This window comes from Clarias gariepinus, chromosome 23 (assembly GCF_024256425.1).
Source record: "Clarias gariepinus isolate MV-2021 ecotype Netherlands chromosome 23, CGAR_prim_01v2, whole genome shotgun sequence".
NCBI classification, from domain to species: Eukaryota; Metazoa; Chordata; class Actinopteri; order Siluriformes; family Clariidae; genus Clarias; species Clarias gariepinus.
In genome coordinates this window covers 2,661,948-2,684,264 of record NC_071122.1, presented here as the reverse complement: position 1 = coordinate 2,684,264, position 22,317 = coordinate 2,661,948, and the positions used below count along the sequence as shown (strand labels likewise).

The 22,317-nt window shown below is 38.4% G+C and overlaps 1 protein-coding gene across 1 annotated transcript in view; it reads left to right on the top strand.

Moving 5' to 3' along the window:
* Window positions 1–214: 214 nt before the first annotated feature.
* The window catches only part of cnih3 (cornichon family AMPA receptor auxiliary protein 3), a 39,969-nt gene continuing 17,866 nt past the window's right edge, over window positions 215–22,317 (top strand). The window contains exons 1-3 of the mRNA XM_053484330.1: window positions 215–535; window positions 9,637–9,705; window positions 16,200–16,247. Of these exons, the coding sequence (XP_053340305.1) occupies window positions 458–535; window positions 9,637–9,705; window positions 16,200–16,247 (195 nt within the window). The 5' untranslated portion in view covers window positions 215–457. The remainder of the gene's footprint in view (window positions 536–9,636; window positions 9,706–16,199; window positions 16,248–22,317) is intronic.

The window sequence follows — 22,317 nt, the reverse complement described above, 5'->3', positions numbered from 1 at the left end:
TCTCTCTTCCCATCTCTCTCTCTCTCTCTTCCCATCTCTCTCTCTCTCCCCCATCTCTCTCTCTCTCTCTCTCTCTCTCTTCCCATCTCTCCCTCTCTCTCTCTCCCCCATCTCTCCCTCTCTCTCTCTTCCCATCTCTCTCTCTCTCCCCCATCTCTCTCTCTCTCTCTCTCTCTCTCCCGCAGTAATCTCTCTCCCCTCCACACAGGAGCTCAGTGTGTCCAGGCAGCCAGACGCACGCGAGCCTTTGATCTCCGTTGTTTCCTCTTGAGATTGCAGTCATGGGATTTTTCTTTAGTTCATTTCGACAGAATTTCTATTAAACCTATCCCCTGCTCAGTAATTAGAGGAGCCGTGTCGCCAGTCTGCTGAAAGATGTGTGAATCCTGGGAGACACTCGAAGAGTAAAGCGTTCCCGTGTCTGTGTTTCTCTCCTGAAATTTAGCTGCAGTCAGTAATGTTCACGTTCGCTGCCTTCTGTTACATGCTTTCCCTCGTCCTCTGTGCTTCCCTCATCTTCTTCGCCATTTGGCATGTAAGTGTTTGCATCTGTGCTTGCACCTTACCTGTGTGTCTCATGGTCAAACAGTGGTTAGTTATCTCAGTCTGTGTTATTAGACGCATTGATTATCTCTGTAACACACTTTCACAGACATACTGTACACAGCCTCCTATACGCATGTGGTTATTAGTAGTTATTAATAGACTCGGACTTGAAATCTATCTTCACTTATGGTAACTTATGCATTTATAATTCAGTGTAAAACAACATGATGTACTGTGACTCCTGTAAGTGCAATCATTTAGACTAATAAACAGTTCTGAAGTCTTAAACAGCTGATCACTGAGATATTGAGACAATCACAGACTCACACTCACCGTATAAAACAGATTTTCTGGGTAAAAAAAATTTGTTCATAAAAATTCATAATTATTTTATGCTTTTAACACATAATGCAAATAAGATTTGTTTCAGCAGCTTGTCTGGGATTGTCTCTGTCCCTGTTGTCTTCGCACTCAGCCTGGGCATCACATTCTCGTCCCCGAGGTTGGGCCCAGCTCACTCCCTCCTTCATCCTGAGTTTTCCTTTCTCACAGTGATGTTAAAGTGATTAAAGATTATTCTTTAACTTAGTGATTTACAGGCCACCACTATGGAGTTTTTCTTCCCCCTATTATTTTCCTAAAATGGAAACTCTGCTCTGCATGCTTATTAAAAATGCTGTAACATTATATAACAAAAAAAAAACATTACAGTCAATACTCAGTTAGCGACAGGGCTATTCCTAAATGATGCGCGGTACAGTGATTATCAGGGCACCCATTTCCCCGCCCTTTTAACTCATGTTTAGGTTTAATTACACTGCATGAAGACTAACAATAAAAGTTCATGTGTGTGAGATCAAATTTGAAAGAGTTAAGATAATGCTTTACATACTGTCGGTGTTTGTAACAGGAATCTAACAGTAAGGGATTTGAAAGCTTATGAAAGTTTAATATTCTCTCTTGCTGTTCCGTGCCACTCAGGGCCTTTAGATTCCCGTGCCCACATTGCTCCTGGTTACAGTACATTATATTCGTCATATTTAAGATGTAGGTGAATTTTGTATGTAGATGTAATGCTTAATGCTAAACAATAGAGTTATAATACAATTTAGTGTCACAATGATTAATTGCCCTCCCAGTGGCTCATTAATTCTTCATGTGGTGTCACAGTGTACACACAGTATCACCTGCTTTATGGTTTTCGAATGAGATGTTAAAAGGGACTGATTATGAATAAATCACTTATTTATATGTTCAGATCAGTCTTCAGTGTGTGTCTACAAACAAAAGCATGAGAAAATTATTCCTCATTTTTTTTTCTTATATTGGTCAGTGTTAAAGAAGCCAATTAGACTTTCCAGCTGATGTCACCTCTTATAAGGAGAGCCCCTCACCCAATCTGTCACTTAGCCCTGCTGTCCTCTGGGGGGCGTGGCTCAGCAGGAGCTCATTTACATAGACAGTGAAAGTGCATTTGGAGGAGGAGTGGAACAGAGGCACAGTGATGTATATTTAATGCATTATCTGAGGGCTATTTAAGCTGGAACAATAATGCACACTGGGGGAGCTGAGACCTGTGTTCACTTGGTAAAGAAATATAGTAAGAAGAAATATTATGGGACCTTTAAATACATTTTTTTTGCCTTTAAGTAAACCTAGAAAGTAAATATTGTGAATTCTAGTGGAAGCAGGCCGTCAGAGATGCTCTGTGTGCAGACAGCAGTTAATCAGACTTTGTTAACTACTTCTTTTATCTGATCGAGTTTGCTAAATCCTATTGTTCAGCTTGTAAATGTTTTCAGGATTTTGTGTTTTTGAAGTAGCCAGTCATATGAAGCGCTGAGCCTGAGACACCCACACCAGCAATGCAACACACACACACACACACACACACACACACACACACACACACACACACACAGCCGTGTCACCGTCAAATCAGTGGACAATAAAGCATAGCTGCAGAGCTACGGTTAATCTATCCACACCATCATCATGGTCGGTCTAAAAAAAACCTTTGACTTCATCCTATCATTGTTGTGTTTATACTAGTTTTTGCAAAATCATGTAAATTAGGGCACAATAGCCAATGCATTATGTAAGTCAGTGTCCTGCAGAGACCCTCCTGTCACAGTTATGCTTATTAGTTTTATTTTTAAAAGCTGTTTTATCATGTTACTGTCTTTAAGCTTTGACAGAACAGACACGGCTTTCAAAAACCCTGCAGTTTATAATAACTGTCTCCAAATTGTCTTTGCTTTTCATTTAATATATTTTCAATATATAGTTGTGCTTTAAAGTTTACACACTTTGGGAGAATTTGCCAGATGTGAACCATTTTTAAAAGTAAACATAAATAAGAAGGCAAAATAAATAAATTGTAAGGCATAACAGGATGGCACAATCATCAAACAAAACATGACGATAAAGGAAATTTGGAAATAATCTCTGTTTAAAGGTTTGCTTACCTTTAGTCCTTAATATTGTGTATTGTTCATTAGCATCAACGATGGCATGCAGTCTGTAACAATTGTGCATGAGGTCATTAATTCTCTCCAGTGGTATAGCTGCCCATTCTTCGTGGCTCCCCAAAGTGACTCAATGATATCAAGGTCAGAAGACTGTAATGGCCCCTCTAGAACCTTTTTCTGTTGTAGCCATTGGAGGGTCAACTTGACCTTATGCTTTGGATTATTGTCATGTTGGAACATCCATGAGCGTCCCATGTGTGGATTTTGTGCTGTGAAATGCAAATTGTCTGCCAGTGTTTTCTGATAAAATGCTGCATTTATCTTGCCATTAATTTAGACTAACGTCCCTGTGCCACTGGAGCTCACACAGAGCTCTGGGGTACATCAAGTGGGCACTTTTGTGGCATAGGCGAAGTAACGGCTTTCTCCTGGCAACTCAACCATGCAGGTAATTTGTGGATAAGTAACTCCTTCTTGCGTTCCAAACAATTCCTCTGACAGTAGTGGGTGAAATCTTTCTTGGTGTATCTAATTATGGCATAGTATCAACAGAACATTTTATTTTCCACCTTTTTATCAGAGTTTGAATAGTACTGACTGGCATTTTCAAGTGTTGTGATAAGTATTGTGGTATTTTTGTATCCATTTCCTGCTTTATACAGTTCAACTACTTTATCACGCAGGTCAATTAGCAGTTCTTTTGTCTTCCCCATTGTCAGTGCATCACCTCATGATCGAGAAACACACTATTGTGGAGTTACAGTAGGTGTGGACTTCCCTTTAATAGGCATTTAAAAACTGCGTGGGTCAACCTGTGCTTTTAATCTGGCCAAACAGTCAAGGATGTAAACTTTTGATTAAAGTTGTTTGGGTGATTTTCAATTAGTCAGAGAGATATGTGATCATTAAGGACTTCATGTAACCCATATTCATGAATAAGAAATTAATAAATTATAATCATCTAAAAAAATGGCAAAAACACTTTTAAGCACAACTCAAATACTGTATATATTGTATATGTATTGTTATTGCTAATATATAATTAACAATAACAATACTTATACTGTTATTACTACTAATACTACTACTAATAATAATAATAAGGAAAAGGAGGTGAAAAGTAGATGCAGCAAGTTTTGTCAGGTTCTATTATTTGTGATCATAAGTGATTAAACAGTAATTAAAAGGTTGATCTAATTACTACCTTAGTTGATCTAATTACGGTGGAACCTTGGATTGTAAGTAACGTGGTTTATGAGTGTTCCGCAAGACGAGCAAAGATTTTTAATTAAAAAAAATTAAACTTGAAAAACGAGGATTGTCTTGGTTTACGAGCACTGAGTATCATGCATCACGCAAGCGCTTTTTGTTTTGACCCTGAGCGTCATGTGATTACAACTGAGCCAACGTTTTTTCTCTCTCTTGCGCTGCGGAATCATCTCCCTTGTTGGGTCTTAGTGCTCGTCTCTTACTGGTATAATCAACATCCGTGCACGCGTGTACTGTTTACTATAACACTGTGACCACGTGTGTGTGTGTGTGTGTGTGAAGCATATTTTATTTTGTGTTTGTAAGCGTGTTTGTACAGCGCGTGTGTGTGCGCATATGAAGCAAAAGCAAGTCTCATTAGAGGGTAAAGATCCATTTTTTCTCTCACTCTCTGTATCAGCCTGTCGTGTTTTACTTTACCTTTAAAAAGAATCGTGATAGAGCGGAGTGTGTGTGTGTGTGTGTGAGTGTGTGTGTGTGTGTGTGGTAAAGTGCCGGTTCATTTAATTTTAATTTTTTTTTACTTTACTTTACAGCAGTGATTCCATTAGTATACGCTCATGCGAGTGTCATTAGCGGCGTTCCTTGCTAATATGCGTTGCACTAGAAGCGTTTTCCTTGCATTCGTTGGGACGCCAAGAAAAATCTGCATGCAACATTTTTTGGACACTGTATAAACATGGAGCCGGACTAACACACGTCACCAAAGCCTGTGTGAACACTCTCATTGACTCCTATGTGTAGAAAACCCTTTGGCGTTTGATCTGCGATCACCGGACGCTACGAACGCCAGAAAAACACTAGATTTTAACGCCCATGTGAACAAGGCCTTAGATCTGTTATTCAGATCCATTTAGTCCTGATCTGATCTGTATTTTAAGTGCTAGTCTGTTAAAATTATCTGATCTGATTAACAAGGATTAAATTAAATCACAAATATTTAAATGGGATGTGACAAATCCAATAAATACATTTTAAAGCCAGCTATCCTTATGAATGGCTAAAATACAGGAAGGACAAATATACAATAGATCACTGAAACATTAAACCCATAGTGTATTCCTAGGCTGATAAAGCAGGCTGGAAGGACTAACACTTTTTTATATATAACCTTTATAAAAAGTGTTTTTAAGCCTTAGTTTAAGGACTACACACAGCAGCTGTCGTAGTGCTCAGTATTGCTCTTTTTATTATTTTGTACCATGTGTTCTACTACTACTACTACTATTATTATTATTATTATTATTATTATTATTATTATTTCTGTTTTGCATTTTAAAGCTAATCCGTATATTTTTTCGCACGCTTGGAAAGCACTGAAAAAGCTCTTACTAAAAAATTTATTAAGGTTTTAATCAAATTATTAAGGACAGTTTGTGTGAACAGGCTGGAAAACCTGACCCAGTTCAAGTGTGTTTCAGTTGTTGTTAAGATTTAAAAAGGGCTGTTCAATTATTTATGTGCCACTTGTGTTTTCTGCATCAAATACCATTTCATTTTTAAAATATGGATTTGTATGCAGTTCAGTGTTAATACAAAGCTACTTCATAATCACTTTAATCGAACATTTTACAATATTCAAAGTTAATATGGACTCATACACATATTTAAACAATTACTTTCACACATGGTCATATAAAGTGTCTCACGTTAGTGACCCAAGTTGCCTTGCAGTGCATTCATAGTGATGTCATAGAATATCTGTAATGGACATAGCCTTTTATATTATTTCCTTAGCTTTCCTTTGGAACTAGGCTTTAGGCGTTTAGGCTGTATAAGGCATCACAAGGATAGGTCACATATCCTGATAGCAAACACCGTGCCAACAGTGGTGTCGAAAGTATTCACATTTATTACTTAAGTGAAAGTATCGATACTAGGGTTTAAACAGACTTCTTTAGAAGTTGAAGTATCAACTCAAGCTTTTTACTCAAGTAAAAGTGTAAAAGTACTGGTTTCAAAACTACTTAAAGTATAAAAGTAAAAGTAACGTGAGGGGGCAAAAAGCATTAAGGATAAAAGCTTAGGCTGTACTATGGCTGTTAAAAAAAAAAACAACAACAACAACACATTTTTATTATTTTGTTTATGAGGTGTTAGGGCAGTATATACAGTAGGCCCGTGGCACGGCCTAAGCTTTTATCCTTAATGGTTTTTCCCCCCTAACGTTACTTTTATTCTTTAATGTATTTGCATTTTAGTACAATGTAAATACATTAAAGAACCAAATACTGTATGTGTACTACTGAGCATTAACATGTTTGATGGAGAAGAAGATATGAGAACTAGTTGCCTATAAGTATTTTAATGGTGCAAAAAGTCAAACTTTAGAGGCGTGTCATCATGTCAATCTTTATTGGAATGTAAATGTACATCCAAGTTTAGCTGAAGGAATCTGTGAGGGCAACATACAGGAAAATTAGTGCACCCAGGGCAGGCTTAGTAACAATTACCCTTGTGTGGTTGTCTAGAATAAACATTGTGCTGTCAGAATGAAGGATTAATCCAAGTGATTAATAAAATATATATATATATATACATACACTGACTGATGTACAAGATCTCTGTGCGTGCCCATATCAACATTGCTTAAGGTTTGATCCCTCTTGGTGAAGGATAGAAAACACCACCATGCAGATGCCAGTCTGCACTTGTGTCTGCGGTTAGAATGCTGTGTATCTGCCCCTTCCTGATTCATTTATTTTGTTTGCATATTTGTCAGAATCAAATGACTAAGATCAATTTTAATATTACACAGAGACAACCTACAGTAAGTTAATACAAAATACTGTTTTTAAAAGATTTCATTTAATATTCATAAAGGGAAAAAGCTCTCTAAACCCACCTGGCCCTATGTGAGAAGGTAATTGCCCCTTAACTTAAGGGAGGGTTGTCCCACCCTTGTTTTCCCACCCTTGTTGTCCCACCCTTGTTGTCCCACCCTTGTTGTCCCAACCTTGATGGCAACAACTGCAATCGAGTGTTGTTATAACTGGTAATACCGAAGTTTTTCACTTCGCTGCGGAGAAATTTTGGCCCACTTTTCTTTGCAAAATTGTTTTAATTCAGCCACATTGGAGGGTTTTCGAGCAAAACACCTGTTTAAGGATTTTAATTGAATTTAAATCCGGACGTTGACTAGGCCACTCTAAAACCTTCATTTTGTTTTTTGAAGCCATTTAGAGGTGGACTTGCTGGTGTGTTTCAGATCATTGTCCTGTTGCATAACCCAAGTGTGATTGAGTTTGAGGTCACGAACTGATGGCCGGACATTCTCATTAAGAATTCTCTAGTAAAGAGCAGAAATTATGGTTCCATCAATTATGGCAAATCATCCAGGTCCTGAAGCTTCAAAGCAGGTCCAGACCACTACACTATCACTACTGTTGACTGTTGCTACAGTATGATGTTCTTTTTTATAAAATGCTGTGTTAGTTTTGTGCCTGATGTAGCGTTTACAGTAAATGTGTTTTTTCAGTCAGCAGTGGCTTTCGCCTTGAAACTCTCCCATGGATGCCATTTTTACCCAGTCTTTATCTTATTGTTCATGAATACTGACCTTAACTGAGACAAGTGAAGCTTGCAGTTCCTTAGATGTTTGGGTTATCTTTGTGTAATATTAAAATTTGTTTGATGATCTTAAGCATTTAACTATTTAACCTGGAATAATGCAGGTACAGCATAGGTGAGAACTAAGTAGGTTAAGACTTTTAATAATATACCGTAAAATAAACACAAACAAACAATACAACTAGCTATAACCAAAGAAGCACCAATTCTATGAGACCAAACTGTGGAAATAAAAAAATAAAAAAATAAACTAGAACAGATCTAATAACAGTACTCATAAACAACAGTTAATCAAGTTATCATGAACCCTCGAGTCAACATCAAAGTCCTGATCATATGAAAACTCTAAGACTCCATGGGTGCTGCATCCCCTTTTTTACCCTGATAATATATAATAAATCAATCAGATAATTATATATACTGTATATAATTTATTTATTTATTTTTATACTGTAGCTACAATTTATTGGTCTGGCAACCCGGTTTAAGACAAAGATAAAATGATTTAACATCTTGTTATTGGAAAATTGTTTGCACTAATTCATAATTTTACATGTCTCCCCAATGTTACCCCTAAATGGGCCGAACATGAAGATAGAACATTTCTATTCTAGAAAGAGAGTCTGTACTTAACTAATGTTTCTTATTATTTTTTACCCATCATACCCCCACTGCCCCAAACCTATTCTGATTCAGGTGCTTACATGATGATTTATTATTATTATTTTGATTGTGCTGTTGCTCAGATTAATAACGTGCATGAATTTGCGTGCATGTAAATTCAGTTTATGGTTTGATGGTGAAACATGAAGGCATCTGTCACTACTGTTTCCTTATAGGTTGTTACACATAACATTGTCTGGCTCATCTCGTGTTGGTATGGCTGTCCACACAACAGTCAAATATCCAAACAAGGATGTGCATAACCCCGGCACTGCAGGGTTTAAAGGCAGGTTAAAGTAACAGACTCCTTTGTGTGTGTGTTGACGCTGAGCTCAAAGTTTACCTAAATTTAACTTCCACCTAGTTCACGCTAACCCTCTCAGACTGCGAGATTAATATGATGCGTTCTCGTCTTTTTCCCAGCAACAAAACCTCCTCATTCATGTTTCACCTGCCACAAATCAGCAAATTAATCTTCTTAGTGGACTCAGCAGGGATATCAGCTGTTTGCTTAACTCCGTGCTGTGACCACACACCCTCAGAGGAAGGTAACGTCAGCAGCGTTCTCACAGCCTGCAGGCGTTGCATATCTCTATCATTGTTCCGCTGCTGTTAGGGCAGAGCACTTGTTAAAATACTCTGGACACCAATACACTGGGTATTCATCTTACTTATCATCTCGCTCCATCTGGCAGGCCAGATGTTTCTTCTGCTCAGCCTGAAATACAAGAGAGTAGAAGAAGAAGTTGAAAAAGAAAGTTGAGGAATTTACACCAAATTGTGAAACTATGAAATTGTACTTATTACCTGCTCCTGTCTCCACAACTGCAATAGATGCACATACATGCTGTACATTGATGAACCTACATGCTGAAGAATGCTAAACATTTTCAATGTACTGTATCAGTGGTGAGATGTTCTGCACTACAATGATTCCCTCCTTTAATGCAACGACTGTCCTTGGCCCATTCTGATAGTAACTTACTGAATTTGCTTACTGTTAGGTCTCGCTATGTTTTATCGTCTGTCTTGAAGTAAAAAGAAAGTTTAAAGTAAATGTTTGACTACCTTGTCCAAACTGTATACACAACCATTTTTCTTTTTTTCTGTGCTTCAGATAACAGCCTTTGATGAGCTTCATGCAGACTTCAAAGTCCCGATTGATCAGGGCAATCCATTCCATGCAGTAAGTACAGTGCATAATGATATGTGTGTGTGTGTGTGTGTGTGTGTGTGTGTGTGTGTGTGTGTGTGTGTGTGTGTGTGTGTGTGCGCGCGTTTGTGTGTGTCCATGTGTGTAAGGATGCAGTTTACAGGCAGCTAAATTTTAAGTTATTTGAACGAATTTATATATTGTGTGTTTCGATGCCGTCTGGCCAAAAAATATTGGCATTTCAGAAGGGAGATTTGAAATAATTGAAATGGGTGAAGAACCCTATAACAAACAATAACAAATAAGCAAGCAATATTTGAATACTCAAATGGGATCTTGATTTTAAAAGTCAACAGCAATTCAATTCAGTTTTATTTGTATAGCGCTTTTATTATTTAAGTCTGTATGGAATGTGAGTGTGTATGAATCAAAATGGTCAGTTTGTCCCTGGTGAGCAAGCCGAGGGCGACAGTGGCAAGGAAAAACTCCCTGAGATGGTAATAGGAAGAAACCTTGAGAGGAATCAGACTCAACAGGGAACTCATCCTCATCTGGGTGAAACAGAAAGCAGTCAATGATCTGCATTTATACAGTGTGTAGGGTGGGAGGCAGTTCAGCTATAATAGCTGATGTTAATTGATGTTAATATGGAGTCCAGGTAGTTATTGAAGACAATTGCAATCTTGAACTATTGAGCAACCGCGGCCAAGTCAAGTCCTCAGAGAAACAGCTGTCAACACCAGTCAAGGCCAGAACCGTCTTCTAGGTAGAGAGAATCATCCCCAGACACCAGACGCATCCCAGAGAGACACACGGGGCATCCATGTGACGAGATCTTCAGACAGAAGCGGGGCACCAGGATGGGTCAGACAGGTCCGGAGGGCAGAGGGAGTCTGGATCACTGGCAGCTCAGGAACGACATGTGTAGCTCGACAGAGAGGGAGAGAAAGAGTGAAAGGGAGAGACAGGAGGAGAGAGCAAAGAGAAAGAGGGGGGGGGAGAGAAGAAGAGGAGAGATGGCAGTTAGGTATGGTCACAGTCACACAATGTATAATGTGAATGTATATTAACTGTAGAGTGCAAGCAGAGACTCCGGCAGGACTAACTATGACATCATAACTAAAAGGGAGGAGCCAGAAGGAAACACAGACATGAGGGGGAACTGAGATGTAAAGCAAACAATCACCTCACCGTCAGCAAACCTGAGTGATCAATGAGAGTGAGGAAGACAGCATCCAAACATACCAGTTCACCATAATACTCTACGTCCATGAGTCCCCCAGATCTGCTCCTTTACCTATGGCTAATCTATTTATAAAAATGCTTGGCTAAATAAATAGGTTTTTAGCCTGGACTTAAACACTGAGACTGTGTCTGAGTCCCGAACACTATTTGGAAGACTATTCCATAACTTTGGGGCTTTGTAAGAAAAAGCTCCGCCCCCAGCTGTATTTTTCATAATATGCGGTACAGCACATGTAGTAAAGCTAGTAGCATCATCACTGCTTTGTGTAACTTAATGCTACTGAACTTGCAAGTCATTTTTAAGTCGGTTTTAGCAAATTCTTTAACCAAATTATTGAAAAATACAGGTGTGTGTGCTACTGTAGTGCTATATAATATAAAACATTTATTGATGTACTTTCTAAGCCAGTACTATAATACTGTATAACCTTACTCTTAGGTTGTATGGTTATCATCCTTTGAATGTGTCCTATCGTCTCACTCCTGATGTGTGTAGAAAATCACATTAAACACGTCTCTCTGATCTGCAGCAGAAGCCTGATATGTTGGCTGCCCCTGAGCTTGAGAACATTTTTGTTGTTGTTGTTATTTGCAGCTCATTATGAATAATACAGCTGCCAGCTGTCTGTACTTCATCTTTCACTGGCTAGAAACTCAGTGACTGACAAATCTAATCCATCACACCTTTACAGCAGCTCCTGCTTTCTTAGAATATATGAAAAGAAATTAAATTGAGGAAAAAATTCAACAAACAATAATAATAATAAAAAAGAAGGTTTTAGTCAAAATCCTGCTGGTTTAACTTTAATTTAATACAATGCACTTCAAGGTTATCAAAAATACTGCTTTCTGTCCTCTATTTACAGCCAAATGTTATTCTAAAGCTATGCTTAATTTGAACTTTATTGATTTATATGTGATTACGTTACCGTTTTCCTAATTTTGTTCAAGATTCACAGCGTGTATGAATTCCAAAGGCAGGCAATATTGCATTGCAGCCTTGAGACTGTTCATAGTTTTATTACTCAATTAAGCCAGACTGTACAACACAGGGATATTCAAGATTCAAATAAGATTCAAAGATTTAAATAACTTTATTAATCCCAAAGGAAAATTGCTTAAATTACTATACTATCATAGTAATATATAAGAATGAATATAAGGATAAATATAAGGATGAATATTAAATTGTGTAACTCTACACATGTGCTACTTGTCCAGAAATCACAAATGTACTCATTTACTCTGCAGAAATACATTTTAGTCAAAAGCTGCATACAGTATAAAGTAAAACAAAACACTAAGTGCAAGCAAATGTGGACAGCATCAGTTATGGTTAAATTATTAATCACAGTGTGCTTTCATGACATTGTTCATCATAATGTGCTTTCGCTAAACCTTGCTGTAAGCTTAATCATTTTAAAAATCACGAGTGCACCAGAGGAAATTTTTGGATTGACTTTATTTGAAACGTTTTGGCAAGAAAAAATAGCACTAAAGTGTACTGACAGACTTGATTCTATTGTCATATTGTCATATATTTATTTCCAAATAAACAAAAACACACCATAACGAGAGGCACAAACTCATGTGACAAGGGTACCACGTGGACATATGTGGACATTTGCCCTGGGGACTGTAGGGTTTTGAATACACTATACTGTAGTTCTTTGCCCAATGAGCAATGCCACTAGGGTTTAGTAACTGCTTTGATGCCCTTCAACAGAACAGGCTACACTCAAACAACACCTTCGTGCCTGAGCATTCATGCTGATATCCAACTGGACAATCATGTGGTAGGAGAGAGAGCAGTGGCTAAAATCATACCGATACAGGTGAAGTACTTCACATGAGCTCAGCTTAGGTTGAATGAGGAGAAAGTGTGGTTTCTGTGACTTTGATCGTGTCGTGATGGCTTGTGTCAGACGGACTGGTACTGTAAGTGTTGTTCTCCTGGGATTCTACCACAAAAGAGTCTCAGAAGAGATGTTTCATTTGGGGGGACGAGGCGTGAGCTGGGTGAGAGGAGGCCGTAATTATAGCCTAGGCTCTCGTTCTGCATCTGGGTGAGTAAACGTGATAGAGTTGTGAGAGATCTGTGCCGATGGTTGTTGATGCAGTTCTCATTGTTCCCTGAAGGAGGTTTAGGTTGTGTGGGCTCAGGTTGCCTAACTACTCAGGACAAGTGTGCACTGGTAAAGTTGACTGGTGTTGCTTCACAAGTGTCATAACCATGGTTGTGGTTGTGCGATTGTTTGCCTTTTTGAGGAGGATGCTGGCGTTTCTGGTCTGCACTAGAGCCAGTTTTATCATGGTGCTTGATGGGTTTTGCAAATGCACTTGAAAATAACTTCGTGTCTTAAAATACTGTAACAGCTGACTGTTGCTGTTATTGTTATTTAATAATTTAATGCCATGTGGTATTTCATAGTCTATCTATCTATCTATCTATCTATCTATCTATCTATCTATCTATGGTTTAGATGGTACAATACAGCTGGTCCCATCTGTTGAACTGGAGTCAATAGAAATCACCATTTTTTTGGTAAACATGTGTCCGGGTCGAGTGCGGAGCGAGCAGTATTATCGCGGAGGGATTATCATGATAGGCAAACTGACATGGGTTGAGTGTGTTGGGGATATCAGTGTGTGTGAACGACATGCGCAGCTTCCCCAGGCATTTCATCACAGTAAAGGTGAGAGCGAGACATTAGTGGTTGTTTTCTTGAATCAGTGAGGCATAGTGCATGTAGAATCCTTAAAGGCTTGTGTCAGCTGATTTCAGTGTGTCTTCAAAACTCAGAGCTGGATTCTGTCAGTGCCAGGAGCTAGTTTTGTATTCTTTTTCCCAAAGACTGCTTCATTTTCTGTTAAGCAGAAAGCACAAATACTGGGTGATGGACCAATCTATACGCATGTTTGATCAGGTGTGGCAGTGATACAGCATTCTGTCACCTCTAGTTACATGAGTAATGTTAGCAGTGGCGTTTTTAAAAGAGAGCTTGGAGTGCTTTGGGGAAGCAGTTTTCTTTGCTTGTGAATAGTGACATGCATAATGTTCTAGAGCCTTGTTAGCATTAGCGTCAGCCGAAAGGTGAAACCGATCTGCAGGACCAAAGAGATTCCCCAGTGAGATTAAACAGATGGCATATGACACATGTGTGCACCACAAGTTCTTGATTAAAAAGCAGATGCAACTTTGTAGCCACCACACCACGGTCCGGTTCATATCACCAGAGGATTTAGACCGCTATAAAAGATCTTGCTAGAAAAAAAGACAATCATATTGTAGCGCACCAAATTCAAATTCAAATTTTATTTGTCACATACACAGTCATACACCATAGGCGAAGAAAATGCAAAAAGCAGCAACATGACACACCAATAATAAGAAAAAAAACAGAGAGTTGCATTGGCATCTCACCGTAGGACAACTGCATCTTAGATAAATTTGGCTACCCGAAATAGTGAAAAGGGAAACATTGCATTTAACGATTAAAAAAGATTAGATTAAACTGATAGGATTAAGAGATTAGGGAAGAGGAAGCGAGCAAGAAGGTAACCAACCAAATGAGATTCTACATTTATACTGTATGGTTATTTACGTTGGTTTGAGTTTTAGGAAGGAACCCTCTGGTGGTTGGTTTCCATTTCAGATGCTTCACAGGGTACCTCTTACTGACAGGTCATTTTAGGTATGACTTATTGGAGATATTTCAAATGAGAAATGCCCTCACAGATGTGAACCAACGTAAAATGCTATTAGACTATTTTACCACACACAAAAACACCTTGTTCAAATCCACATTTGCTGTTCTAGTAAAGGGATGAAATAGAAAAGCTTTTACCCTATTGTCTGGAGATTGCAAGTCCAAATCCTGGGATGCCCCGGCCATCTGTCACCAGGAGCCAAAGGGAGTAAAAATGGCCATGCTATCTACTGAAGGTATGGAGGGACAGTATATTCTTTTTCTCCATCAATCACGGCTAAAATGTCCAGTTTTGTGGGCATCCATGATCTCATATATTTGGAAAAGGACATACTGTGCTTTGTTCTGAGTGTGTTATGTTGCTGTGTGATGCAGAATCAGTGCTGGAGCACATCCGTATTGATGTAACTTGTACCTGTCTGAGATTTATTATACCTCAATCAAAAACTTTATTATTATTATAGATGTAAATGTATTATTATTATAGATTAATATTATAGATGTAAACTTTAAAGCACTTTTTGTAAGTCGCTCTGGATAAGAGCGTCTGCCAAATGCCTAAATGTAAATGTAAATGTATTATTATTATATTGTTTTTACAAGAAAACAAATATTGTTTCTTGTTATTCTGAAATTTCCTCCGGAATCAATAAAGTATCTACAGTATCTACTATATCTACTAGTGATGAGGGGAAAATTAATTTAGTTACGCATCATGCATCTTTTGTGTGGCAGTTAATTAGTCTATTGCCACGCTCACTCCAATATCAATTTTGTTAAATAATCTTTTAGGGGGAAAAAAAAACTTTTTTTAAATCATTAAAGGTAATTAGGTAAATTATTGCTATTCCTCTGTAATCCTACAGGAGGCATGCTCTAATCTACTCACACATTGGCAGGCAGCACAGCACCCTATGTGGTTTGGGCGAATTATCTGCTGTGGATGTTTAGAAATAGCAGTTATGGCACATGACACATACACAACACAGATACATATATTTAATTGTAAGGGTAAAATTTAAATGCTTTACTTTAAAATAATTTTCTATTGTTTAAATGCTGCGCCTGGTTTTTGAGTAAGAAATCTAATGCCATTTTGTTCCTCGTGGTCAATTCAGTAGCGAAGCTGTTGAATATAGCTAAGGTACCGTGTTGTAAAAAAATATTTTCCCACTTCCTAAATATTTTTTGCATATTCATCACACTGGAATGATTGCTAAATCATGAACCATAAATCAGGAAGGGACAAATACTTTTTCACAGCGTTATACATATAAAGCTTTTTTCCAAGGGTTCAAGGTTTTCCAATTTAACTAAATTAAGAAAAAATATTTTGAACTGGGAAATCATGATAATTACAGAATTAAAATACAAATTAAAATGAAAATTAAATCAGCACGTTGGTATTGTGATATTATATCAGGTTGCCCCTGTGGTTCCCAACCCTAATGTTTATTTTTACCGTAGGCAAACACATAGAGCCTTTCACAGAAGGTTACCAGATCATAGCATGCACACTAAGCTTGTGATCATAATAAGGAGGATTTAACAGCTCTTTGTTTCTCTCCACAGCGTGAAAGACTTCGGAACATTGAGCGAATATGCTGTCTGCTCCGAAAGGTAAAAAATAAGCTGTTTAATTTAACATATCATACATTGCTATATTATATATCATAACATAATAAATTATTGCTATATTACATTCAAACTTTGATTAGACATATCCAGTAATACATAAACATGAGTAAGAACAGATGTTGTTATGATTTTATATATCATGGTTAAAATAATCTATGTCGTCTTGCTCAGTAGTTCATAACCTGATCCTGGGCGACACCTTTTCAGCACATTGTAGTGTTGTCCCTGCTGCCTGGTCACAACCACATCAATTCAGAAAAGGACCAGCTTGGTCTGGCTGGCAGGACAGCAGGTGCTGGAAGGTCTCCCAGTCTGGCCATGTTTGTCCGTCTGTCTGGTCAACAGAAGTCTCCTAGTGTGAAAGCACTCAGGCATGGGATAATACAAAAATAAGTGAATAAATAAAAAATGATAAAGGGAAAAAAATCATGGAGTAGAATGTGTGTATAGTGCTTGTGTTTGGAAAGGTGACATGCTCTGCACCAGTCATAAATAGAGCCTTCCAGGATAATTCCGTAAAGATATATATATATATATATATATATATATATATATATATATATATATATATATATATAGTATACAGTATATACCAAATACTGTAAATCTATAGGCAAAATATTTAAATTTTCACTCACTCATTATCTACATCACTTTATCCTGTATAAATAGTTGTGGGGGACGTGGACCCAATCCCAGGACATTTAGGGCACAAGGACAGACTGATAATCCATCGCAGGGCAAAAACATACATGCATACATACACACTCATTCACACTCTATGGGCAATTTGGAAACACCAATTAGCCTATTCTGCATGTTCTTGGACTGTGGAAGGAAACTGGAGTACCTGGAGGAAACCAACCAAAAGCATGGATAGAACATGCAAACTCCATGCACACAGTCCAAAGGCAGGAATAGAACCCAGAACCTGGAGATGCAACGCTATAAAGGTTAATTGAGATCTTCAAACCTGAGTATTTTATACATGTGAGGGGCAAAAAATTCACAATACGTAAATAAATATATAATAATGTGTACAGAAATGATTTTTTTTTTAACTCACAAAAGGGACCTTTTAGACACCATACTGCCAAGGATGGAGCCTTTAGAGGAAGTAGAGCATAGTTCGGATGAGTATGCATATTGGGTCAGTTCTGTGTGTAAAATAGATGTGTTTGGTGTAGCTGTCTTGCAAGAAATGAAATTGGATTAGAACAAGACTACAAAAAAAGTAGCCATTTTCTTAATAATGTGCACAGCAGTGGGGGGCAAAGTATCAAGACAAAAATGGAAGTCAGTTTTGATAATTTTCATAAATGTTTAAAAGAATTAAAATTCAGATAATAAGAATAATATTTTATTTTATGCAATCGGTATAAAGACCTTGGGCAACAATAACCTCAAGCAAGCGCCTCCGGAAGCTGTAGATCAGACCTGCACAAATTTCAGGAGGAATTTTTAGGAATTGTCTCAGCTCAGCCATATTCTTAGGATGTCTGGTGTGAGCACCTCTTGAAGTCATTCCACAGCATCTCTATCAGGTTGAGGTCCGGGTTCTGACTGGTCCTCTTAAAAAGGATGATTTGGTGTCTTTGAATGCATTCTGTAGTAGATTAACTTTGGTGTCCTACTGCATCACCAAGCTTCCACTGAGGTTCAGTTTACACACAGCCACCCTGACCTTATTCTGTAGGATGCATTAATAAATTTGGGGATTTTCCCCTGCACATTGGCAAGCAACCTTAATTTGTGACATCACCTGTTTTGTGCACAGGGAGAACTATAATACATGGCATATGTTGTCTTAATACTTTTGTTTAAAAAGTGTACACATTTACATTACACATTTACTTAATTTTTATTTTAATTTATATTGCATTTCATTTTAGCTAAAATTGAATTTCATAAAAAACTTACACGAACAATATGTACAAAGCAATGCGCCATCTGATCGGTGATGTAGCCGCAGGAAACTGGAAGAGATGCATGAAGAATTTGAAAATATAATGTGTGTGAACATAAGTTTTTGTATAATATTCAGCTTGTTAGCCAGCAGCTAGTGTTAATGTTTTTTTGATTAAGCCTACAAGTGGTTTATTTTTAACAATCAGAGTTTAGAATTGGATCAGTGGTAAAATCTATGTGTTTCTCAGTAATCTCAGTGTAAGTATGTATCCAATTATGTAAACATTAAAGCACTTTTTGTAAGTCGCTCTGGATAAGAGCGTCTGCCAAATGCCTAAATGTAAATGTAAATGTTTTTTAACATTGTCCTGTAAAAGATGGGTGTGGCTTTACAAACACTTGACTGGGACTCAACATTATATTCCCATGTTGAAGAACTCAGATCTGAAATCTCATCTTTACATGCCACTTTTATGATTATTTTTCCCTGGGCTTGGAAGCTTCAAAGCTACAGAAATTTTGTTAGTTATTTCTGTTGCCATTTTGAAATATTTGTAAATTAATGTACTGTAAAGTTTTTTCAGTTTCCAATAAATAAAAGGAAGAATCAGATTATATCCGATCTGCTTGTTCATGGTGAATAAAACATTCATTATTCACAACTGATCTCAGGGCAATAGAGGGTATTATGCTACGATCATTTCACATAAATCTAAACAACTTTAGAGTGAAAGCACTTAAATATCCTCTGAGTATTGCTGAGTTTTGCTGAGTTTTGCGATTTGGTGTGATAAGTTTCGCACTTGTGTTTGCCTGCAGTGACACTTAGTGTTAAGTTCTAAATAAATGTAATGAACTGAGTGTTTATGAAAGCAGCACACAGACACAAACATTTGGGGTTTAGACCCATCTAAATATTGCTCTCCTTTGTGTTTGTTTAAATCTAATCTGAACAAATAGAAAGGCCGTTATCTTCCCTTCCTGTCCTGAAACGGCTGAGCTTGTCCATGTTAGGGAAAAGCGAGCTGTGAGTTTAGTTATTGTGTAAGGAAGAAATATGTTAATAGTGTATTAATATGTTTTGCATTAGGCAGATATGCTGACAGTGATCTTGTGATCATGGTGACTGGGGCTTACCTTCCCATTTGTAGTGTAAATTAGTGACAGTGCATTCCAGGCAACATCAGCCTGTCTAGTCAATGTGTCACCTGCGTCTAGTGCTGCTTATTATTTTTTGTACTTTTTAGTGCAATCAATGGGGAATGGGACTTAATTTTCCCCAGATTCCCACTTTTCTGATACTGGTAGGTACACCTAATCAGGTGATTTTTACCATAAATATCTAAACAGTCAATTACATGGCAGCAACCCAGTGCAGGGCATGTAGACCTGGTGGTGGTGTAATGCTGAGGTAGATTTTCTTAGCACACTTCGGGCCCCTTAGTACCAATTAAGCATGGTTTAAATGTCACAAAACTAAAATGACCTCCCACTGGTCACTGGATTCTTGAACATGACAGTGAGGTCACTTTACTCAAACGCCTCTACAGTCACCAAATCTCAAGCCAATAGGGCAGCTTTGGAATGTGGTGCAACGGTAGATTTGCATCATGGACGTGGACCCAACAAATTTACAGCGGCTGTGTAATGCTCTCATGACAATATAGACCAAAATGGAAGGTTTCCAGCACCATGTTGCACCTATGCCATGAAGAATTAAAGCAGTTCTGAAAGCAAAACACATCCAGACCATTACTAGAAAGGTATTGAGTTATAAGGATTTGTTTGGGAACAGTGCCAGACTGGTTTGCTCCCCTGACACTGAGCTCAATAATTTTGGACCCGCAAGGAAAACATGACCCATCACGTCAAAGAGCTTGAAAGTCTTTAGCACTTTTTCTCTAGAACCCCTTCTGAACAATAAGCACTGTAGGACTAATGGTTGTTGGGAGATGTTACTTTTTGAAGTAACTAATTACATTACAATATTACTGTCTTTAAAAGGTAATCAGTTACATTACAGCATTACTTTTTAATAAAAGTAACTAGTTCAGTACTTTTCCACTGCAGAAAATAAAAACTCCTTTGTGATTCCTCATGCATGTTGTTTTAGTCAAGACCTTTATAATTATTCTACCGTCATCAGTTTGGCCCATAATGTGTTAACTACTAATACCCCTATCTCACCTATTAATACCCCTATCTCACCTACTAATACCCCTGTCTCACCTATTAATACCCCTATCTCACCTACTAATACCCCTATCTGACCTACTGATACCCCCATCTTACCTACTAATACCCATATCTCACCTATTAATACCCCATCTCACCTACTAATCCCCCTATCTCACCTACTAATCCCCCTATCTCACCTACTAATACCCCTATCTCACCTACTAATACCCCTGTCTCACCTACTAATACCCCTGTCTCACCTATTAATACCCCTATCTCACCTACTAATCCCCCTATCTCACCTACTAATCCCCCTATCTCACCTACTAATACCCCTATCTCACCTACTAATACCCCTGTCTCACCTATTAATACCCCTATCTCACCTACTGATACCCCTATCTCACCTACTGATACCCCCATCTTACCTACTAATACCCATATCTCACCTATTAATACCCCCATCTCACCTACTAATCCCCCTATCTCACCTACTAATCCCCCATCTCACCTACTAATACCCCTATCTCACCTACTAATACCCCTGTCTCACCTACTAATACTCCTATCTCACCTACTAATACCCCTATCTCACCTACTAATACCCCCATCTCACCTACTGATACCCCCATCTCACCTACTAATACCCCCCTCTCACCTACTAATACCCCATCTCACCTACTAATACCCCTATCTCACCTACTAATACCCCTATCTCACCTACTAATCCCCCTATCTCACTTATTAATACCCCTATCTCACCTACTAATACCCCTGTCTCACCTACTAATACTCCTATCTCACCTAGTAATACCCCTGTCTCACCTACTAATACCCCCGTCTCACCTACTAATACCCCCGTCTCACCTACTAATACCCCCATCTCACCTACTAATACCCCTATCTCACCTACTAATCCCCCTATCTCACCTACTAATCCCCCTATCTCACCTACTAATACCCCATCTCACCTACTAATACCCCTGTCTCACCTATTAATACCCCTATCTCACCTACTGATACCCCTATCTCACCTACTGATACCCCCATCTTACCTACTAATACCCATATCTCACCTATTAATACCCCCATCTCACCTACTAATCCCCCTATCTCACCTACTAATCCCCCTATCTCACCTACTAATACCCCTATCTCACCTACTAATACCCCTGTCTCACCTACTAATACTCCTATCTCACCTACTAATACCCCTATCTCACCTACTAATACCCCCATCTCACCTACTGATACCCCCATCTCACCTACTAATACCCCCGTCTCACCTACTAATACCCCATCTCACCTACTAATACCCCTATCTCACCTACTAATACCCCTATCTCACCTACTAATCCCCCTATCTCACTTATTAATACCCCTATCTCACCTACTAATACCCCTGTCTCACCTACTAATACTCCTATCTCACCTACTAATACCCCTGTCTCACCTACTAATACCCCCGTCTCACCTACTAATACCCCTATCTCACCTACTAATACCCCCATCTCACCTACTAATACCCCTGTCTCACCTACTAATACCCCCATCTCACCTACTAATACCCCTATCTCACCTACTAATACCCCCATCTCACCTACTAATACCCCTATCTCACCTACTAATACCCCATCTCACCTACTAATACCCCATCTCACCTACTAATACCCCCATCTCACCTACTAATACCCCTATCTCACCTACTAATACCCCTGTCTCACCTACTAATACCCCTATCTCACCTACTAATACCCCATCTCACCTACTAATACCCCATCTCACCTACTAATACCCCTATCTCACCTACTAATACCCCCATGTCACCTATGCGGTTTCGCACGGTGGCCGTAAGTACGGGTTATCAGGGGCGGGGCTAGTAGGACGAGTTTCACACAAACACACACACACACACACACACACTAATGGATTGGGAATCACTGCTGTCTGGTTCACGGATTATATT